The sequence below is a fragment of the Mauremys reevesii genome, linkage group 1 (genome assembly GCF_016161935.1).
Source record: "Mauremys reevesii isolate NIE-2019 linkage group 1, ASM1616193v1, whole genome shotgun sequence".
Classification (NCBI taxonomy): domain Eukaryota; kingdom Metazoa; phylum Chordata; order Testudines; family Geoemydidae; genus Mauremys; species Mauremys reevesii.
In genome coordinates, this window is record NC_052623.1 from 146,249,753 (window position 1) to 146,273,397 (window position 23,645).

General features: G+C 42.0%; 1 protein-coding gene across 3 annotated transcripts in view; it reads right to left on the minus strand.

Moving 5' to 3' along the window:
- The window catches only part of PCYT1B (phosphate cytidylyltransferase 1, choline, beta), a 45,650-nt gene extending 22,470 nt beyond the window's left edge, over positions 1 to 23,180 (minus strand). Inside the window, exons 1-5 of one of the 3 annotated variants that reach the window (XM_039489820.1) lie at positions 22,863 to 23,180; positions 8,929 to 9,028; positions 4,944 to 5,060; positions 2,660 to 2,811; positions 410 to 488 (exon numbers count right to left, since the gene is read on the minus strand). In XM_039489820.1, coding sequence (XP_039345754.1) covers positions 410 to 488; positions 2,660 to 2,811; positions 4,944 to 5,060; positions 8,929 to 9,028; positions 22,863 to 22,979 — 565 coding nt within the window. In that variant the 5' untranslated portion in view covers positions 22,980 to 23,180. The remainder of the gene's footprint in view (positions 1 to 409; positions 489 to 2,659; positions 2,812 to 4,943; positions 5,061 to 8,928; positions 9,029 to 22,862) is intronic. The other 2 variants (XM_039489835.1, XM_039489828.1) reach the window with 2 other exon arrangements.
- Between the last annotated feature and the right edge of the window lie 465 nt (positions 23,181 to 23,645).

Below are 23,645 nucleotides of genomic sequence, written 5' to 3' on the forward strand. Positions count from 1 at the left end.
TAGAGCTGCACCTTAGCCCAGGTAAAATAGGTGACTGAATGTTGGCCGTGGTACTATAGGCACATGGGAATTAAACTCCTTTTCCAGCATTTCAGTAGTGCTTACGAACCACCGCAAATCAAAACAGTAACCCAAGCAGGAATGTTTACTGGCAAACCAAATGGCTTCCGGAAGGTTACAGTTGTAACCTATTTTTGTTTATCCAGCCCATGGCATCACCAGTGGTTTCAAGATGCGAACCTTTCTGCTGAAGTCAGCAGCACTTACTTGTTGAGAGGCCAGACTGGAATGTGCATTTATCTCTGTTTTCCTTCCTCCAGAGGGTATGATTACAAGGCGGTAACATATGTAGATGGGCTTTAAATAAAGGCTGAAATGGAGAGAGTTAAAAACAGAAAAATGCCCTCACCTGCTTCCTTTATGTGCTTGTACACGTCATCCGAGCCAGCGGAGGAGTATGGAATGTCGTCATGGGCTACAAAATCAATCTGCAAAAGATACAAGAGAAGAAACAATCAGATGCAGCCATCAGGGAATCTGCATTGGTTTTGGAAGGACAGTTTCTTTTCTGAACTGCGTCTGCCTCCCTTTGAAAGTCTCATCAGAAAGGTACTATTTAAAACATTGCACTAGAGCTGGGCTGCAACAGAGCGCACCATGTGGAATTATGGTAGAACTCCTCAGGACTTTTGGCTCCAAGAGCACAGATATAACATACCCTTGCTTTGTGTGTGATGTCCTCCTCTATGCACAAAGGATAAGGGACCTAATGCTGCTACTGTCACCTACAGGAGATCTCCTTTAACTCAAGTGGCAGAGAGTTGACTTTTAAAACTGAAGGAGCAGGGTTTCTCTTCCCAGCTTCCCATATTTGTGTGTCTGCGTTTTGTTTATCTAGAAACTGTCTAGCAAACCATAGATTCATTACAAAGAACTATTTCATTTGAGCTAAAGTAAACTCCAGTGAGCTGTAGCTGCATTTGGGTTTATATACACAGTAGGGCAGTCAGTAGGGTGCACAAAAACTCACATGCACTTCACCAGGTCTGAAGTTCTAGCCATTAGAGGACACTGGCACACATACATACTTTTGGCTGATGATGGCATTCACTGAAATCATTGAGAGATTTGCCCTTGATTCGGTGGGAGCAGCAGGAGCAGGACTTTAGTCAGTATGTATGGACCCGATTGTTAAAGTCCATTCCCACTTTCTGTACCTGCATTTTGTGAGTGCAGTTCAGGGACATCATTTCAGAAAAATTCAGGGGCAGGGGGGACAAGTTCTGTCAGTGTATAGAAGATTATATGTGATTGTATTATATGCTGCAAAATCTGGGGGGACGGAAAACAAAAGTGGAGCTCATAGAGCTATGAAAAGTTTGAGGAGGTCAAACCAAGGTCAAGGAGAGCAGTAGCCCCCCTTACCCTATAGCAAATGATAACCCTGGTGCAACTGATTCTTCAGCAGCTCTATGCCACCTGAGGATCCCCCTATGCAAATCCGCCCAAGCACACCAAGCAACTGGGCCCCGGATTTTCCCTAAAGAGAGACTGAGCCCTGGTCTACCCTACAGAGTTAGGTCACTACAAGGCAGTTTACATCAACCCAACACTGTAAGTGTCTACGCTAAAATTTCACTCCCCTCCCCCCACGTAACTCGCCCGATATTCCGACTTAATAGCTCCACCTCCACGAGGGGCATAGAGTCAGTGTCGATGTAGTTAGGTTGATGCTGTGTCAGTGTAAACACTGCGTTGCTTACAGTGACTGTTGCTAGCTTTCAGAAGCTGTCCCACAATGCCCCGCACTGACAGTTCAATTGGTTCAAGCACTGCTGCTGACAGAAGGAGCAAAGTGTAGAAACGCACAAGTAATGTAATTACTGTATGTGACGTAAATTAGATTGACTTAATTTTGTAGTGTAGACATGGTCATATGTAGTTTATTGCTAGACTAGTCCCTTATATCTGCCCCTGAACATTAACACAAAAGAGTATTCTTATTTGTTACAGCTAGGATAACAAAAATTATCTAATCACTATCCACTTGATTAATCCAGATGAGGGATGTCACCACGATCTCTTGTCCTATTGCTTTAATCCAAATCCTAAAAAATGCTAACTCTGTTCTTCGTACTTATTTGGTGGATCTCACTTGCCATGGCATCAAGAAGACAACATGCACTTCACTTACATTATAGACTTGGGAATTAGACTTTAACTATATGAAATAACAACTGGGTGCCTCTGAATATGGGAGTACCTGGCAAGTTGTGGATATTTTTAATCCTTAGTCACTTTCTAACCCATTGGAAGTCTCATGATATAAATCCCTGATATATGCTTAGCTCCAAAAGGCAGGAGATCTGAGAAGAGTGTCCTGTTATCACAGGTCAGTGAGTTAAGTTTGCATTATTGATGTGCTGGTACTTTGAGTCAGTCTCCAAAAAACAGAATACGTGCCCACTTCCATTTCCATCAAAAAGAGCCAGAGAACAGAAAGTTTTCTGATTTAGAACTGACAGGTGATTTGTAATAATTAGCTGTCAGGAGTTGAATTACTTAATTTATTCCAGCTAATAGAATCTCATATCCTTGTTATGTATTCCCAGCAGTTAATTTACAGAAGGAAGGGATGGGGTTTGGAGAAGAATGGTACCTTATGTTTTTCTAGGAACTCCGGTGTGAGCGTCCATGGAGCATCTCTGATGACCTCATCTACGTAGCGACAGTGTCTGAGTGCCTCATACCGCTCGGTTTCATTCATTACAGTGAAGCCTTTGAACTTGTGGGTTAGATCATCACTGCAAACTGACATAAGAACAACCAACAAAATATTTCTATGTTAACATTGCACAATTAGCTCATCTGGCTGGTAAGAACTTTCTGATCAATATCCTTATTTTAAAGTTTGTTGAGTTACATTCCATTTTCAAACCAAATAAAGATGTGCCTCATTCTGTCTTTGGAACAGAGACCAGAAGTGCATGCTAAATAGGAGAAATGATCTGCAGAGTTCCAGAAATTTGCCTACACATCTCTAAATCACTGTTGGACAGTTATATTGAAACCAGCACAAATTAAGAGCAAACAAGTGCAGTCATAGTGGCCTGGGCTATGGATTTAGCAGATTTCATAGCATGTGAGGTTTGGCTTGATCCGTATTCAAAGAGGAAATCTCTGATGAAAACCCAGTTGTGGGATTGTAAGAGGCAGTGTGCTCTGGAGGAATGTTGCATAGGAAGTGGATTTAGGAAATGTTATATTCTAATCCGGTTTTTAATAAGATGGGAAATAAGGCCTATATCCCAGAGCTGTTGTGTGGATTAGTTAATGTTTATACAGCATTCTGAAGGTGTAAAGAACTATACAAATGCTAAATCTTATTACTGCTGCAGGAAGGGTTATTGATGTCTCAGCAGCTGGACACGCTCCCTTCTGTATCAGCGCTGATCTAACACTCCAGTGCTAGTGCAGGGGTGGACAAACTTTTTGACCCAAGGACCACATCTGGGTATGGAAATTATATGGTGGGCCATGAATGCTCATGAAATTGGGGGTTGGGGTGTGGGAGGGGTGAGGGATTCAGCTGGGGGTGCGGGCTGTGGGGTGGGGCCAGAAATAAGGAGTTCAGGGTGCGGGAGGAGGCTCCAGGCTGGGGCAGGAGGTTGGTGTGTGTGGGGGGGTGCAGCTCTGGCTGGGGCTCTGGGTGGGGCTGGAGATGAGGGGTTGGGGGTGCAGGAGGGTGCTCTGGGCTGGGGTTTGGAGGGTGGGAGGGGATCAGAGCTGGGGTAGGGGGTTGGGGCGCGGGATGGGGTGCAGGCTCCGAGCGGCACTTACTTCAAGCAGCTCCCAGAAGCAGCGGCATGTCCTCCTTCCGGCTCCTATGGGAGCTACGGAGGCAGCACTTGGGGCGGGGGCAGCGTGCGGAGCCCCCTGGCTGCCCCTACGTGTAGGAGCCAGAGAGGGGACAGCTTCCAGGCTTCTTTTTCCAGGAGCCACAGCACACATGGAGCGGGGCAAGCCCCGGACCCCGCTCCCTGGCTGGAGCGCCAGAGCAGGGAAAGCCCTGGATCCTGCTCCCCAGCGGGAGCTCGAGGGCCAGATTAAAATGTCTGAAGGGCCGGATGCAGCCCCCAGGCTGTAGTTTGCCCACCCCTGTGCTAGTGGATGCTCTTCTGCTGAAGGTGTCATCTTTTGAATAAGATGTAAAATAGAGGTTGAATAAGATGTAAAATAGAAGTATTTCCTTTTAATTGTGCCTGTCCACCTATGGTACATGCCCGTCAGCCATCAAGGGCTTCTTTCTGGTTACCACACTCTCCTGGGCCTGCTGGTTTGCAACGTATTCATAAGCAGGGCTGGCTCCAGGTTTTTTGCCGCCCCAAGCGCAAAAAAAAAAAAAAAGCTGAAGCAGTAGTAGCAGCAACAAAAAAAGAAAAAAAAGAGTGACGCCCTTGAAAATTGCCACCCCAAAGGGCCGTAATGCCGCCCCTTGAAAAGTGCTGCCCCAAGCACATGCTTGGGATACTGGTGACTCGAGCCGGCCCTGTTTATAAGATCTATTTAGTGAATTACTTTAAAAAAAATCTTAACTCCAAATAAATATTTCCACAACAAGAAATAAGACAACAAGATGCACACAGTGAGATATGTGACACCAGACTCTGGTGCAGCGCAAATTTTATGTGGAGATTGATGGTTGACAGTTTAACGAGGCTGGGAACTGTACATATTCAGCTGAGGCCAGAGTTTGACTGGACTCTTACTTTGTTTGACATAATTTTAAGATGGACTATTTTTTATGGTGTAAAATATCATCAAAACAGGAAGTAGTGCTCAAAGTCAGAGTGTATAAACAGCTGCAGCTGAGAACATGGCAATACTGCTCCTCTGCTACTTCAGAACAGAGGCAAAAATCCAGTAAATAGATGTGCTCTTACCTCCTACTAATAAGTAGCTATTTGGGAAGAGAGTTTTGGCTTGCATAAGAGCTCTAGCATGGCCGGAGTGGAAGAGGTCAAATATCCCATCTGCATACACTCTAACTGGTCTGTCAACTGTGGGGAAAGAAACACAACAATGATTTGACTGGAGGATAGCTAATGTGATGACAACTTTTTAAAAGGGCTCCAGAAGTGATCACAGTAATTGCAGGTCAGTAAGTCTGACTTTAGTACCGGGCAAACTGGTTGAAACTATAGTAAAGAACAAAATTGTCAGATGCATAGATGAACATAATTTGTCGGGGAAGAGTCAACATGGTTTTTGTAAAGGGAAATCATGCCTCACCAATCTACTAGAATTCTTTGAGGGGGTCAACAAGCATGTGGACAAGGAGGATCCAGTGGATATAGTGTACTTAGATTTTCAGAAAACCTTTGACAAGGTCCCTCACCAAAGGCTCTTAAGCAAAGTAAGCAGTCATGGGATAAGAGGGAACGTCCTCTCATGGATTGGTGACTGGCTAAAAGACAGGAAACAAAGGGTAGGAATAAATGGTCAGTTTTCAGAGTGGATAGCGGTAAATAGTGGTGTCCCCCAGGGGTCTGTACTGGGATCAGGCCTATTCCACATATTCATAAATGATCTGGAAAAAGGGATAAACCGTGAGGTGGCAAAATTTGCAAATGATACAAAATAGGTCAAGATAGTTAAGTCCCAGGCCGACTGCGAAGAGCTACAAAAGGATCTCACAAAACTGGGTGACTGGGCAACAAAATGGCAGACGAAAATCAATGTTGATAGATGCAAAGTAATGCACACTGGAAAACATAATCCCAGCTATACATATAACATGAGGGGGTCTAAATTAGCTGTTACCACTCAAGAAAGAGATCTTGGAGTCATTGTGGATAGTTCTCTGAAAACATCCACTCAATGTGCAGTGGCAGTCAAAAAAGCAAACAGAATTTTGGGAATCATTCAGAAAGCGATAGATAAGACAGAAAATATCACATTGGCTCTCTATAAATCCATGGTACGCCCACATCTTGAATACTGTGGGCAGACTGGAATTGGAAAAGGCTCAGAAAAGGGCAACAAAAATTATTAGGGGTATGGAACCTACTTCCATACGACAAGCGATTAATAAGACTGGGAGTTTTCAGTTTGGAAAAGAGATGACTGGAGGAGATATGATAGAGGACTATACAATCATGACTAGTGTGGAGAAAGTAAATAAGGGAGTGTTATTTACTCCTCATGACACAAGAGCTAGGGGTCACCAAATGAAATTAATAGGCAGCAGGTTTAAAACAAGCAAAAGGAAGTATTTTTTCACACAACGCACAGTCAACTTGTGGAGCTCCTTGCCAGAGGATGTTGTGAAGGCCAAGACTATAACAGGGTTCAAAAAAGAGCTTGATAAGTTCATGGAGGATAGGTCCATTAATGGCTATTAGCCAGGATGGGTAGGGATGGTGTCCCCAGCCTCTGTTTGCCACAAGCTAGGGATGGATCACTTGATCATTACCTGTTCTGTTCATTCTCTCTGGGGCACCTGGCATTGGCCACTGTCGGAAGACAGGCTACTGGGCTAGATGGACCTTTGATCTGACCCACTATGCCATTTTTATGTACTTATGATTTTCAGCTTTAACAGGAATCATGTGTAAATCCAGCTGATCAGTTTTGGCCTCTAGTAAGAATGTTGTGGGTTTTTTTTTTCTCCTCAGATATGCAGAATTACAGTGGGTAAATGTAAAATGTTTTATTCCACTTACTCTTCTACATCCTTGTGATGGGGCACCTGTCCCACACTGGGCTCTAAGGGGTTAATAGAGCCCTTGGGCAGCTGCACAGGAGGCGGCAAATCAGAGAGGGGTTGCGAGGTGCAGCCAATCAGGGCTGGGCTGGCCCATATAAGGGCAGCAGAGCAGCTTTGGTTACTCCCTGGAGCTTGAGGAGGGAGATAGACTGGCTGCCTTGCAGGTTGAAGGCAGTAAGCACCCTGGACAGAGCAGTGCTGCAGGCAGAGACCCAGGGAGCTAAAGGCAGATGCTTGCGGGCTGCAGGGATCAGCAGGCTAAGGCCCTGAGGGTAAAGAGGGTGCTGTGGCTGTGGGGAAGTGGCCCAGGGAAATCTACTGAGGAGTAAGAGGGCGTGCCGCAAGCAGCAGCCATCTACAGGGTCCCTGGGCCAGGATCCTGAGTAGTGGGCAGGCATGAGTCCCTCCCCTTCCCCCACTTGCCACTGAGGAAGTGACTAGACTAAGGGACTATGACATTCCCCCCGAAGCGAGGAGTACAGCATGTGGCACAGCTGGAGGGCTGTGTCACAAAGACAATGCCCTGGTCCTGGAAGTGACATGGATCCCAGGAGTAGAAGTGACTGGCGGGATGCCACCAGAAGAGGGAGCCCTGGCTAGCAGAGCTGATCCCTGGAACATCCAGCAGGGGGCGCTGTAGTGGTGAGTCCTATCCCATCAGAATCCTCTTTACTGTCTTCTCCTCAAGTTGGCCTCTTTATTATCCTCCCTTGTCCCTGAATTATTACTTGGAAAAAGACCTTTTTCCTATCTCACTCCATTTGTGTCATCTCACATTTTTCTCTGCTCCCTGACTTTTTCTCTTCCTCAGCTGTACACACGTTTGTTTCCTCCTGCATCTACACCTTTCCTCTTCCCTCAAACTCTTCTCCTTTCTTATTAACCTTTCTATCTTTCCCATTCTTATTGCCTCCTACTGTTTGCTCCCTACTACCCATCTCTTCCTGCACCCCACTCTTCATGCCCTGGCAGTGGGCTGCAGGCCTAAAGAGGACCTGCTTCACTGAGTGGCATGCCTGGCCACTTGGCTACAGCTAGGCAGTCCCTGTACAACTGGAAGAGAAACAACTGGGGCTCTGAGCTCCAGAGCTGCTGCTGCCATGCAGCAGAAAGACATGTCACTGCTCAGGATGACCATATCTCCCATGACTCAGATGAAATGTGGAGAAAAACATGTTTCTTGGAAAACTCACTGGGAAGATGGGGATGCTTCCTCAAAGCAGGGTAATCGGCAGCTTTTTGGGGCCCCCTGTAAAACCATCAGTTGGGATCCTCCCCACCATCTGAAAGGTCCATGATCCAGAGTATGACCTACCATAAACTCCTCTGCCATGATACCAGATTAGAGGGGAACAGATGAGGTGTTTAACACTTGGCTGTGCGTTATGCAAAGGGAGTTAGAAAAATAGTGGATCAACATTTCCATTTAGACAGGTGGAGGGAGGAATTTGTAATGTGGCCACCCAGGGTCTCAATAAAGGGAAAGGCTCCCTGATTCTCCAGGGCTGTAATTAGTCAGTCAGCATGAATTAGCTCAGATCCCACACCATTTGGAACTGGAGAATGGGCTCCAAACATCACACTATCATTGTGGGGGCCCTGATACTTTGCTGTTGCCTGCACTGCAGGCCTTGACTGTCATTGTAATATCAGAAAGGAAAAAGTGGTTTCTCAGCACACCATATAGGTACTCAGGCAGAGTGTATATATACTCATAAGCTGTGGTGCTGTCAGAGGAGATATATCACAGCTGTGATGCAGAGGCCATGAAGTGTGTTTCAAAATGTGAGGAAAACACTCATTTTAGCCAGTATCCCATATGATTTCAGTATGCAAATAATCTGTGTGTTGAGATTTGCTGAGTTACCTCTTATGTCCAAATCTCACTGCCCAGCATTTTTATAATTGTTCAAAAATTAAACTGTACATTTAACAACTACATTAACGTGGGTGGTCTGTATCTCTAAGAAAACACAAATATCCTTTTGTTACACCTCCCTGAGCCCCGGTCAGGTAACATATGCTGCTCCTCCTCTCAACTGAAGAGTGCTTTTGTAATAGTGAAATACATTCACAACTGAAAGGCTGTGTCTGTGGAAGCTGCTCTTAGTGCTGTTAATGCTGCTGTCAGCAAAGACGTCCAATTAATCAAGACTCACCTGGTGTTCCCAAGCGGGCCTGAGTGATGGTTAGTTTCTCATGTGGGGCTTGGCACTGACAGCTTATTTCATCTGCAAATGGAGCAGGTGCAATCAGAGTCTGGAAGGCAATGGAGGGGTAGTGACAGAAAAAAACAAAACAAAAATTACATGAGCAAATATCTAGTTCATTCTTCGAACAGGAAGACAAACCTGAATCATTTCATTGTATGTCAGCGAGTCCTAACTGTGCATAATGATAGCTTGTTTCCTTTTTGAAATCACTCATGAGCTCACTGAATTTATACAAAAAGTGTCAATTAAGTACTGAGGAGACTATGGTGTTTCTAAAACTAAACCTTGGTCTTAGTCAAGAAGCTCTAATGTTTTGGAAGTGGTTCAGGAAAATAAACAATCTATCCACACATTGAATTCAGGTCTCTCGGGTTACCAGCCCAGTGTGTAAGAAGCTTAGTTTTTGGACTGTTGATTGTATGAGCTTTCTCTTTCCCTGGGCTATGTCTTGTCTACTGAGGAAATCCAAAACAATCAGCTGGCACAGTAACTTGTCTACTGGAGGACTCAATCAGGATGAGTAGGGTTCCATTTTCCTTAGTGTCTTTCCTGCAGTTTTCAGATAAAACATCCACTTTTTGCATTTATTATGTGAGCATGGGATAGTTGCACTTGGATCAGTGTCCAGGAGGTAAAATGTTCAGTTATATTAGAAGTAACTGAAACTGATTAGATACTAGGATTTTGGAAGACACTAACTGACCATCTCCTCACTAGCTTTTGAGTGGATTGGGCACAAACTCCACCCACTGACAAAAATTAGATATAAACTACCTCTGTTGAATTTTTCATGAAGCAAGCGTCCTTGATACTTCATTTTATTATTGATAAAGGGCATACAAAGTCAGGGCTGGACTAAGTCTGACTGACTTATCTGGAATTCCTTTCATTATTATTATTTTTTTGTATTGCAGTAATACTTAGACACCCTAACTGAGGTCTGAGCCCCATTTTATTAGATGGGGCTATATATACATATACTAAGAGACAGTGCCTGAAGAGTTTATACTTGAAAGGTACAAGAAAGACAAAGGGTGGGAGAAATCAGGTGGTATATCCCCATTTTACAGATAGGAACTTCCTGATGCAACGAGAGTTTGAATGTTTTGTCAGGAAGTTATCAGCAATTATAACCTTGGGTATTAGATGCCTTGCACCTTGTGATTTATTAAGGGGGGAAATACCATTTGCTTGTTAGTTTGAAATCCATTAGTTGAAAGTAGTAATCAATTAACAATAAAAAGGTTTTCTCCTTTATCAAAAGCAAATACATCCCCTATTAGTCTTTGGGATTTCATGACCTTACATCATCTGTCTTGTTGTTTTGCTCTTTGGAAGAGACTGCATGGAGCACACCCAGTTGTCATATCTGTTATCTGAGCACTCATTATTGGCCATAATAAAATATTTCTTGCCCTTTAGTTACATTTTTCAATACTTAGAAGACTGCTATGTCATTTAGTGGGCATTTTTCAGCAATGCCAGACCACCGTATCTCCTTTTAGCAAAAATTTCCCACGTACCTCTTTTCTTTTCTTGGAATGGCTGATATGGGTTCACATTGGTTACTAGCGTTGCTCTTAATTTAGGCCATTCTTGTAAATATTTTTTTTTATGACAAATCTCCAAACTTAAGAGGCACTTGCAATGGGACCCTTTGTTTCTTGACCTGAGAGGGTGGCTTCCACTGTTACATAAAGGTGAGCTCTAGGATTTGTTTGTAGCCTATCTTGGTTGGGATTCACCACCAATATTGCTTTTATAAAACTCTCATCACTCCTACAGATTAAAAAAATCTCCTGTATTGCAGTGAAACTGCCCTACTTTCACTGATGCCTTCATCATGTTAAATGCATCTGCCATGCACTGACAAAATTAAAAATAAAATATGGGAAAATCAAACTTTCTGTTTGGGTTCTGTGGAAGGGAATCCTGCTCAACTAGCTGCCCACATAGCACAGTGCACACTCGTTTCTTTATTTTCTAATCACTGTCTTTTTGCTTCTGTCTCCGTGATTGTTGAGTGCTAAACTGCCTTTTTATCTCTAAGCAATGTCAAGTTACACAACATCCCACACAGGGTGCTTCATGCTGGGATAAAGAGGAAGGCAGGAATGTTAAAACAATAATGGCTATGGTCTGAGGCCTGCAACTGGTAATCACATCCTAGCTAGGTACAGGCTGTTTCCTGGGAGATTATTTGAAGAAAATAGGTCTGGTTTGCAGCAAGAGATTTTTTTTATTTTTATTTTTTTGCTAGTCAAACAGAGTAAACCTTTTACCCATATCCATTTCATTGCAATACTGAGCAGCTTTTTCTCTTGGCCCCAACTAAAGCCAAGCACATCCTGTTTTAGCTTCCCACTAGCCTGGGTCTTGTTGGAAAAGGTTTTGCCCATTCTTTTCTTACCATGTGACTTCTCGACCTTCAGACATTAAAATGCACAGTAATTAGGGACAAGTGACTAAAATCAGGAATATGTCAAGGAGGAACACACATTCAGAAATGCATACAAATAATGTGCTTATAGATCAAACAAAACACAAAGGACACTTTCAATTGGTACCTGAGGCTGTATCATTGAATCTAGATGAGGAAAAATTGTAGCTGAACCTCGTCACTTTTGGAAATGGAACTGGCCATCCAAGTTACTTAGCCCTTGAACGCTGAGGGGAGTAAATTGCAATGCCTAAATGCCTTTAAAAATCTGGGCATAAGTGTCAAATTTAGCCCTGGGCTATAGTAATTGTAAAGACAATGTGAAATCATCCTGACAACACTGAAATTCCCCCTCCCACTTCTAACCAGCTTGAAAACTGTTTCAGCTAAACTGGAGTCATAGTATAGACCAGGCTTGGGTGGCCCAAACTGTTTTTATTGAATCAGTTTCAAAATCACCTTAAACCAATTCAGCAAAATCAGTGGTTTTGAAATCACGTGAGTATAAATCACAGGTGACCAACCTGAGCCTGAGAAGGAGCCAGAATTTACCAATGTACATTGCCAAAGAGTCACAGTAACATGTCAGCAGCCCCCCATGAGCTCCCCCCTTCCAGCACCTCCCGCCCACCAGCAGCCCCACTGATCAGCGCCTCCCCTCCCTCCCCGCACCTCCTGATCAGCTGTTTCATGGTGTGCAGGAGGCTCGGGAGGGAGGGGGTGGGGGAGGAGAGAGGACACGGCAGGCTCAGGGGATGGGGAGGGAAGGGGTGAAGTGGGGGCAGGGCCTGTGGCAGAGCCAAGGGTTGAGCAGTGAGCACCCCCCAGCACACTGGAAAGTTGGCGCCTGTAGCTCCAGCCCCGGAGTCGGTTCCTATACAAGGAGTCGCATATTAACTTCTGAAGAGCCGCATCTGAATCCAGAGCCACAGGTTGGCCACCCCTGGTATAAATGGTTCAGGCCACCCAACCCTATGGCTCCAATTAGTTTTTAAAATGGTTAGAATTTGTGGGGAAATCTCCCTGGTGTAGACAAGCCATCTCCCTTTACCTGAAGATCCCTGTGCACCAGCTGAGCAGTGGATCTAATTTTGCATGTCTCCCTGCCAATCAAGTTTAGGTGTGGAGGATCTGGCACTAGGAGTGGTTTGAGATCCACATTATCTCTGCACCTGGTTTCTGTCCATTCACATGAGTAATCTCTAAGGTACCCATGTATTCTTGGCTCAATATCCCTAGCTGTGGCTGACAAACACAGATCAGATTATTTAGTTTCTTTTTATTTGAGTGCACAAAGAATGTTGCAATAACAGGGCTTGCTTGCTTGCTATGTCCCCACCAAGGAAATATCTCTCTCCATCCATTTGCCAGCATATTATATTTCAAATAGATTACCAACCAGGACACTGAAGGTAACTGTTTTCTCCCCATTTATCCCCCTCTGCCAGTGACTGCAGAAAAACACTGAGCCAGAGAAAATGTAAACAAATAATAATTTAGTTAAAAAAGAAGAGTACTAATGAACAGTGTGGTTAATTCTGCCATGGTGGCATCTACCTGGATATAGTTATTCAGGATCTGCTGTCCGTTTCTGGTGCAGTTCCGATGCCAGACATTTGCAGTGGGAGGTGGGTAGGGGTATGTGTCGGGGGGGGGGGGGGAGGTTTGCAGAATATAGCCTGGCTCCTTATTTTTCTTCGTGTTTTACGCTCTGATTGTTGAACCCTAGCTGATTTGCTGTTGAAAAGGACACAGGTGAACAGAGGCAATAATTTATAGAAAATTTTGGAACTGACTTCCTCATTTTTTCCCCTCAAAGAGAATAGTTTTTATAAAGGGTTTGAGTTCCCTTCCTCTGACTCTGTGTGCTAGCAAGGAATTCAAATGTCTCCAAAGGGGAGGAAAAAGCATCAGAACTCTTGCCAGGAGAAGCCCCCAGTCCAGATCACTTCCTTAAGCTAGTAAGAATAGACCTATAGGCCCCGCTTTCCTCCTCTTGCCAGGGAAACTTTCTAGCAGAGTTTATCTCAGATTATGACGAGTTTGCTGAGATTTCTCCAATTACTCTGAATAAATTCATTCAACACAGTAGAACTGGCAGAGCTATACAAGGAAGAATTTGGCTCCTGGATTCTAAATCAGATAGCTGTACAACAATGATTAAAGGCACACTGTCTAAATATATTTTACAAGGTGCTGTTACTTGTAACCCCTACAATTTCTATAACTTTGTGAGAATGGGGTGGTAACTGATGTAAGGTTAGGGTGACCAGATGTCCCGATTTTATAGGGACAGTCCCAATATTTGGTGTTTTTTTTATATGGGGTTCTATTACCCCCCACCCCCGTTATGATTGTTCATATTTGCTATCTGGTCATCCTGTGTAAGGAGCTCTCTCCCCTTCCATCTATTGTAAAACTGAAACAAAAGACCTGAGGAGCAGATTGTATTTGCACAGACGCACCTACTTTGTGTAGGTCATCAGCGGAGAGACCTACTTTGCAAAATGATCAATTTTGGCTGCTTTGGGTTAAAATGTACTTTAATCTTGGGTGCAGGGGTAATGAAATGTTGATCTTTATTGTATAACGAAAGGGCAGCAGAATTGTCCTTAGCCTGCCCTAATTCAGGGGGGTTACCCTAAGCTTACCTCATTTGCTAAGCAGGGAGTAGGGATGCCAACTCCAAGTGAAAGTCAGAGGAGGTGGAGACAGGGGTTTCTACCTAGAGGCGTGACCTCTGTTTAAGGAGTCCTAGATATCATTTTACCCTGCCTCTCCAGTGTTTAAAAACAGACTCGATCGAGGGTCCTTATTTCTGCTCCCTAATCACTGCTGCTGAAATCACTGAGCAGGTCTAGAGTCCTGAACATTAGACCTGGTTTGTGGACAGTGTCATGGTTAAAGGCAGCACAGTGGATGCAGCAACAGTAAGGTTCCCCGCTACCCAGCGAAATCGCTTAAAAAGTGGGCTACGTGGTGGTTTGCATTCTAGCATTGCGGCTAGAGGCAGTGAGCAGTGTGAGTGGCAAGCAGACGCAGTGGTGAGGAGTGGCAGGGATGACTGCGGCAGGGGTCACCTTTGGCAGCGGCGGCATCACTCAACCATTTCCCCCCTTCAGGAGTGGGAGGTGAAGCTGTGTTAACGCTCTGCTGGATTCTGGGACTTTGCTGACCTCACACAACAAACCGTGAGTGGGTTCAGTGGACGGAAAGGGGAGTGGTATGTCAATGGCCATTTGTCCATTGGACTTTCACACAGCAAGGTGGGAAACTGAGGCAAAGGACTGCCCAAGATACCATGGGGGCAGGTGCTTACTTATAGTTTGCATGCTTTTGAGTCACTGTGGTGTTTTCACACAGGAATACTGTGTTCCCTCTCTCGTAATAAAAGTTTTCTTTTGTTGTGCAAACACTCCGCGCTTGTGAGAGGGGATGTCTTGCCTCTTAGTGAATGTCTACACAGTGTTTCAAAACCCACAGCCGTGAGTCTCAGGCTCTAGGTCTACAAATTTGAGTTTGACCTACGGCACTAAAAAAGCTGTATAGGCATTCGGGCTTGGCCTCTGAGGCCCAGAGAAGTGGATAGATTTTAGAGCTCCAGCACCAGCTGCAATGTCTACAATGCTGTTTTTAGTGCCATAGTGTGAGCTCTGCAAGCCCTGAGTCTGTAGTTCTGGCCTCTGAGACCCATTCCTGTGGATTTTAAAATGCAGTGTAGACATTCCCCTGGATGGCTGTAAGGGTGGTGTTTAGTTTCCCCGTTTTCCGGGTGGGGATTCAAGGTGGTTCTGTTTTATATTGTTAAGAGGAACATTTATAAAAATGTTAAGAGGAACTGTAGATCTTGAACTCAGCCCTTTTTGCTACCACCATCATCTTGCAGTTTTTCAGTTGGTTTATTTGATATGTTTGACAGCATTTAGTGTACAGTCTGTTTCATTATATCCCTTAGAATAGGGATGGGTTAGTTTAGTTTGTGTGGGTCTTTCACACAGCAACAAGGGAGAGAATTTTTTTTTTGAAAATAGGAAAATGTTGTTGTAAAACCACAGAATTAGCAGAAGGATTCAGGGACAATACTTTACACTACTTTTATCTCATTTTTTAACTCCCTAGATTTCAAGTTGACAGTCTCTTAAAAGCAGAGAGAGACTTTGGACCAGTTCCAAAATAGTAAACTGATTTCAGTGGAACTAATCACATGCATAAGGACTACTCATGTAAGGACTTGTAGCACTGGACCCATAGTTTGCAAACAATGACTACAAATCAGGAAACGTGAAAATCTGAGGGGAAAATTTAAAGCACATTCAACACATTCGTTAAGAATAAAATACTACCAAAAATCTTATAAGTAACTGAAGAACGAGAAATATACACATGCTGGGTCTGCTAAAACATGAGCATTCCTTGCAAATGAAGACTCTCTTAAGGCAGCGATTCTCAAACTTTAGCAACCCAAGGACCCCCCACTTTGATTTAAAATTTTTCTCGGACCCCCAGGTCCCACCCCTACCCCATCCCTTCCCCCAAGGTCCCACTCCCGCTCCTCCTCTTCCCATTCCACCCTTGCCCCTCCTCTTCCCCGCCTCTTTCTGCCCCAAGAGTGCCCCGTCCCCGCTCCTCCTCCTGCTCAGCGGCGTGCAGGAGGCACTGGGAGGGAGGGGGAAGAGTTGATCAGTGGGGCCCGTGGACTCCCGTTTGAGAAATGCTGCCTTAAGGACGATCTAGGTCTGCCTCTGGGTACTCAAGGAATGCTTCTTGAAGGACCAGGTGTTCAGGGAGTGAATTTTTACTCCTGGGGATAGGTGTCTGATTTAAGATTATCTTTTTTGTATCTATTGTTTCATGATATTACCTCACAATTATAAATTAAAACTATATTACCAGTAACCATGACCCAGCTGAGGTGTATTACACTGCAATTACAACTTAACTGCCCCTTATCTCTGTGTACCTCCAGGTAAAGATTCTGCAAGTGGAATTTAGTTAAAAGTTCTGTTGATGATGCATGAACCAGAAGAGAATCCAGCTCATTCTCCCAGATTTCTGTCGGCTCTGCAGAGCTAATATGAATAGAGTCATTCAGAATACTCTATTTATATTTTTAATAATATTTTTAAAAAATTCATCCAATTTGCAAACAATCCAGACTGCCTTTTTTCAAGTACTGTCTGGGCTTCATCCTCCATAAAGTCATGTTATGCATTACTAATCTTTGTATAATAATTATTGACTGACTAATAATCATAAGATGCAAGTATAAGTTTCAGAAAGAAAGGAACAATGCAGAAAATTCTTCCCATCATTTTACAAAAGCGTGTGGTGATATGTATAGATTCATAGCTTTGTATGGCCAAAAGAGACTATTATGATCTAGTCTAACCTGCATTTCAAAAAGTGGTTTCTGCATCAAGCCCATAGGCTCTAGCTCAACCAGAAATGATTGTTTAGAAAGTATGACATATTTTAGAGGTATGTTGGGTCCCAAACTCAAACAAAGCACAAGTGAAAGAACTAAATATGTACCAAACATCAAATACACAAGATGGAAAAAGACACGGTTCTGTAATTCAGCACTGCCTCAGTACAGACAAGCATTTCATGGGAGGTTAGCCACCAACACAGAACCACAAAAGAACAATCGGAGGGCAAGCCATTATTTAATACTTCCGTCAACCGTGCAGCATCTACCTCTGGTCTTAGGTCAGCTTAATTACATCGCACGGGGCATGAAGTTTTTCATGGCCTTGATCAATGTAATTAAGCTGACCTAACTTTATAGTGTAGACCAACCCTTAGTTTCGGCCTATCTTTGTATATAGAGCTGACTGTGTCAGTGGTTTCTGTATATGTATTTCTGACAAATGTGAATAGTTCTTAGCTCCTTCCTATGGGTTTTTTCTGCTTTAGTATTTTTTATGAAGTAAATTCCTTGCTTTTGCTGTCTAGTTACACTAGCCTTTTTACTCATCTTCCTAGGCTGTGATATAGACATTCACAATAACTGAAAAAAGCACTGTTTGAGAACTAGACAATGTTCAACTGAAACATCAAATTCCAAATAGCATACCACACATACATGTGAGCAAGAAATACAATACATTCTATAGTATATAATATTTGCACCAATTCTCCTATCTTATGTGTGACTCTAGCAAAGACATCTCCGTAGTTCTATATATCTGACCAATAAATAATGCAACATCTTGTTGCCAGGGGTACAGCATATTTAGATATGTAGCAATGGTGTGACTCTCAGTGAAGTGAAAGGCAAATCACAATCTAATTCTTGGTGGTGACATGCTGCAGGCAAAGAAAAAATATTTTAAAAGTGTGCCAAAGAAAGTTATGTGCATACAAACAGAGGCCAGATTTGATACCATTTTTAAATTTTTGGTCCAAAACAGCCAGAAATCATGAATACTAGTTTCGGGTCCAAATACAGTACACAACTTGTGCAGGGCTAAGATCACCTACATTTAGTCAAGCCATGCCTCTTTTAAGCTGTTCAGACACAGCTTTATTACACAGTCATCTGCTCTAATGCTCCTTTTCCCATGACATCTGTACCCCAGCATAGATCCAAATTGAAGAAGAGCCGAGGTCAGGCTCCCTAAATCACACCACATTGTGGAAAAACAAAAGCATGGCTGGTTTTGTAACTATAATAAAGCCCTTTATATCTATGTTACTAACTATAAAAGTTAAAATCATATGCATTTGTTGAGAAGTTTACTTGTGTGAACTGGTAAGAATATCTGAAATATTTCTAGAGCAGTTATGTATGAATCATCCTGAGTCATTGTTTAAATATCAGATCAAATAAAAAGGAAAAAAAGTCAGCGATCAAAATATTGAAAGTCAAGGCCAATACAATTTTTAGAAATAGCTTCTTCAAATTTCATACTTAGTCGCATCAGTGGGGAATAGAGCCGTTATAGCTCTAGTTTAAACCATTATTATAGCTCCACCAAGTGAGACTAATATATAGTAATCTTTCTCATCTACTCTTAACTGAAATGTTAGCATTTTTCAAAGCTCCTGAATGATTTCACCAACACAACTAGCATATTTTTAAAAAGTACTGTAAAAATGATTAAAGCCCCTAAAATAAAAATTTTAAAAGTTTCTAAGTGACTTGAGAGCCTAAGTCCTCTTTTCTAAAGGAACTGAAGGCATTTAGGAACCTGCCTCATTGAAAGTTAATGGGACTTAGGCTCCCAAGTCCTATAGGTGCTTTTGAAAATTTTACTGTAGAGACTTATTTTGGAAGGAAGAGACATACAGTATGAGTAAAGAAAACTCCCACTGCACTTAAGTGAAAGGTCAAACCAAGTGGTAGTCCTTCAAGTTTGTTTTCAGGTAAGTTTCTATGTGTATTGTTTTCAACTGCAGCACTGTAATTATAAATTGCCATTGCTTCTTTTTGTTGTAGACACTGTCTGGGATTGTCTCTAACCCCACCTGAGGATGTGAATTGTTGTTATTATTTATTTAATATTTAGGTTTTGGTAATTCCCACTGGGAAATAGATGCTTTCCCAACCTGGACGAAGACAAAGGCCTTGATCCTGCAAGGAGCCAGGAGCTATCCACAGGGAATTAATTGCAGAATCAAGCCCAAAGACTGCATCATCATAAACAAACTAATAAATAGATTCAGACAGCTGCATCTTCCAAATTAATTCTCCCTCCCCTCCAGTCTTCTCTATTCTACGTGCCTCTGCTTCCCAGCTAAACTAAGGGCTTGCCTATGCTGTGGGTTTTTAGCCACCTAGGTAGCTGCATTGGCGCAAACCCCTAGTGTAGACATGGTGCACCAGTTTAAAAAATACAATTTGCACTGGTGCAAATTATCCCATTTTCAAACAGTTGGTGCTTCCATAACCAGACCATGTCTACAGTATAGGTGTATACTGGAATAGCAACACTTGGATAGCTGCACCAGTGGCTAAAACCCACATTGTAGACAAGACTACAATGTAATAGATTGTTTCAGTGTCTGAGGCAAAGGTCACTGAAGGGGTGTGAAGAACGGAGCTATTAATTGGCAGGCAGATGCATGAAAATAGGGAACACAGAGTAGGCAAAGTTAGAGGGAAGGATGGAACAAGGAGTATCTACTTCAATATGAATTCTTAGTGGAGCCTCTGACTGGCTTTTTTTAGTTCAAAAATCCCAGACAGTGCCTGGAGAAAAAAGAAAGTCATAGCAATTTAAATAAAAACAGTGCTATATATAGGAAAAACTCATATTTCAATACACATTGAAACTTACCTGAAAACTTACTTCAGTGTCTCCTGCTTTCCTCATTCACTGAAGGACACAGAAGTTTCCTTTAATCCTACTGTGACACTCCGTGCCAAGATGGCAGCCTCCATGACATAAAGTCAGAGGGATTGACTGACTGAAAAAGAAATATTTACATTGTGACAGATATTAATTAAAATATTTGCTGTTTTGGGGAACCAAATAAGCAATTCTTTTTGTAATTAAAAGCCAATAACAGTAGATATCTACTATACAAAATATCCATTTATGAAGTCCTACTAACTCCTATTGCTTCTGTGAAAATATGTATTGACCTATGCAAAGTTTCATTATTAATTAATGGACACTTTCTTCAAGCATTTCATGTTATTTGATCTAATTTTGAATATGTATATTTAGATTTTAAAAATTGTTTGTTTTTTAAACAGCCTATACAAAAAGTTCAGGGCACGCTGACTATTCATTACTCTCAGACCAACATAATGACCACCCAGCTGCATGAAAAAAAAATCATTTGTAAATAACACAAACTCAGCTCACCAGTATTACATAATCGCCTGGTAACAAATTAAAATACAGTGTAATAGAATTATAGTAAAGTTCTTTTAATTAGGACTTCCCAGTAGAGAGCCTTGTATCCCAGTTAAGTTGCTGTCCCAATTAATGATCCAACCCAACTCCCATTGACCTCAAAGGAGTTGGTTCAGCAACTAAGAAAAGAGGCTATTTAAAAAATCTGAAAAGACTTAAAATGAAATCAAGTACTGTGCTGAATAAGAATAATGGACTAAATCCTCAGTTGATATAGTGGCATAGTTCCATAGTTTTCAATGGATCTATGGTGACTTACACCAGATAAGGATCTGGTCACATATACACTACTTTCCATCTTTAGTTTATCTTTATTAGTTCTTTTAATCTTTATCATTTTTGTACATAAAGAACAAAGCTTAGAAATTCAAGCCTTTTATTACTCTGTTAAGTTCCATTTAACCCTTCTGGCCATTGGCTATCAATGTTTCCACTTTAAGACACACTTTTGCCAAAAGAGTTCTGATTAAGCAGAAGTCAGGACCATTCACTATCATGGGGATAGTGGACTGTATTCTTAAATATTCAGGACCATTCACTATTAGGTGGAGTATATTGTATTCTTAAATATTCTGACTTCTCCTCTATTTCAACCCTGGCACATTTCTTTCAGCAAGTATGGAGGTAAGGCAGATATTTAGTCCCACAATCTCATCTTGGAACTATGAGTTTTCTATAAATCTTTATTCCAAGTGTCTCTATTGTCATTACTGATTTATTAATATTCATGAAGCTCTAAAACAGATCATTATGAGTTCCTGTTTTATTCATGTATTTTGGTTGCCACCTTCATTTCCATAGGAATTCTGCTGGAATGACTGATACTGTAAATACCTGCTTCACACTGACATTTCTTCCTTTAAATTCTTTTTATGTGGCAGGATAGAAGGGATATAATGTATTCAAAAGTGTTGTATTATGTGGAAGAAAAACCTTAACAAACAGCATTAGTAAACACAGTGCAGTACAAACATTAACAAAAGCCCACCCAAAGCCTTTCCAGTTATAAATTAACAGTTTTTTTAAAAAAGTTGTTAGTTAATTATAAGAAGAGCAGTGGAAAATGTTAATTTAGGCCAACTCCAGCAACTGTTGCTATTTGTCAGAACAGTATAATATTTGAAATATGATGTTAAATGTAATTATTGAAGTTGGATTTTTTTTAAATTGTTTTAGTTAAGGTTGTGATTTAATTTTGGTGGCAAATGATCTCATTTCCAGTGCCAAACTATTGCATAAGTCATAGTGTCACACCTTATTGATATCCATTTCTCAGGCTTCTTTCATATGTATCATCATTATCCATGCCTTGTGGTAACACATATAGGGAAAGGTTAACTATTACCCTTGTCTAGAATAATAAACCAGACAATCTTAAATGCAGAACAACAATAAAAACATTCCAAATGTAAGAAAGATTAGCACATGAAAATACACAGCTCTAGGATGTTTACACTTAGGCTGCAGCACCCTGAATGGAGCCTGTGCTTGTTTGACTGTGAAGTGGCCTGGGTTGCCTGGATGAGCCTTTTGTCACCTTCAGTCAAAGACTAACAACTTGTTTTATTATCACACACCTTCCCCACCCCACCCCCCCTCAGTCCCATTTCTCCACACTGCCCCTTCAAACAGCCTCTTGTAATCAATTGGCAAGCTCCCCTCTCAGATACAAAGGATTGGTGGCATTTACTATAATTTAGAGCCCTAAATCTCATTAGAAGCCTGCCCTCCAAAGTTCTTTATGACTTTAGAAAAGCAGCCAGTAACACCTCATTATCTTGTCTTATTTGTTAAAGAGCTGAATCCTGCCTGATGCAGAATGAACCTGCAGAACCCTGGGAGTGAAACTGAACACTGATGGTGGAAGAGGGTTTTTAATGCAATACATCAGACGTACAGCGATAAAGGAATTCTCTACCGTTTGTGCAGCCAGCTTCTCTGAATGCACTGTTGTCATACACTAATTATTTAAGATCTGCAGCTCTTCTTTTAATGCAGCTTTCCTGAGTCACATGCTTTCTATACCTGAAGTGAAATCATGGAAGTGTACACTGGAAATCTCATTAGAACCTTTTAGAAATGTGAGTGATCTTGCCATATCATTTTTTCCCCCACATGCATCCTTAATTCACTGTCTTTTATTCAGGGATGTGGCAATTCTGCTTATCTGTCATTTTATTTCCCAAAGTCAGCACAAAGACAAAGAACAGGCGAGGATACAATGAACAGCCTTGCTGTAAATCCGAACCTAAGAAAGGCTAAGGAAAAATGCCATTTTTACATTTTCCGACATTGTTATAGAAAGAGACCTGCCATAACAGAATATTAACCTCTTCCTCACAGACAAAAACACAATCATCCTAAATAGTCTGTATTTTTTCCACAGCTGGCACAATAGTTTTTTGAAATCCAAGTTCTCCCAGTGCAGACCCTAAGCATAATCAGCTGAGATAGGTTAGGCTGCAGTTGAATTCATATTTACATGTTAAATCTTTGAACAATTGATTCCTTTACATTCTAATAAGGCAAAGAGCTCTTCGGTGACAAATACATGCATCTTTGGCTTTACTTACCAACCGAGGCTGAGGGCATGTGTGTTCTATCTCCTCCATGGTTTCTGAAAGAAGCTCATTAGAAAGGGATTTTGGGATACCTGTTTCTGACTCAGCATCGGTGGTGAGCACTGGCATGGCCAGTGAATGTTTGTTTTTCTCCGCGATGCCCTCTCTGCTGTTCTCTTTGCAGCCAGATAATGTTTTTCTTTGTCATGTAATTCCCTCCCCCACCTCACCTTTCTTCTCTCTCCATTCCCTTGAGGAATTAAAGGTTTTTCTTTCAAGGAGAAGCGAAGAGGCAAGGCCTTAGTTTATCACTATAACAACCAGTCAGCAACAGAGCAGCTGGTGTGGGATACAGTATTCTCATTTGCATGATGTCTTCTGGTTGGTTACTGTCACCATAGTACCACTCCATCTGATGTATGTGCTGTATTGACAATAGATACAATTTAGATAATGCTTTCCCAGCCAGAAGGCCGAGAAGCGATTGATACACACAGCACCAGAACTTTTGGAAGGAGGGTTTATTTAGCACTTTAGGACTTTTGTTAATGTGAACAAACACAGTTGCACTCTACATATCAGACAACTCCCCTTCCCAAGATACATATTAAAATTCTCCCAAATTATACCCCCATTTGACATGATTAATGGAGAAATGTACTCATTTTTGTGCATGTAACCAAGCTTTAATTAGTATTGCACTCTGTTGGATGGAGATTTATAGACAAAAAACTGAGGACCACATTTTTATATATGGGGACTAAGATGCATGTGCAAAAATCTGTGCATTTATTG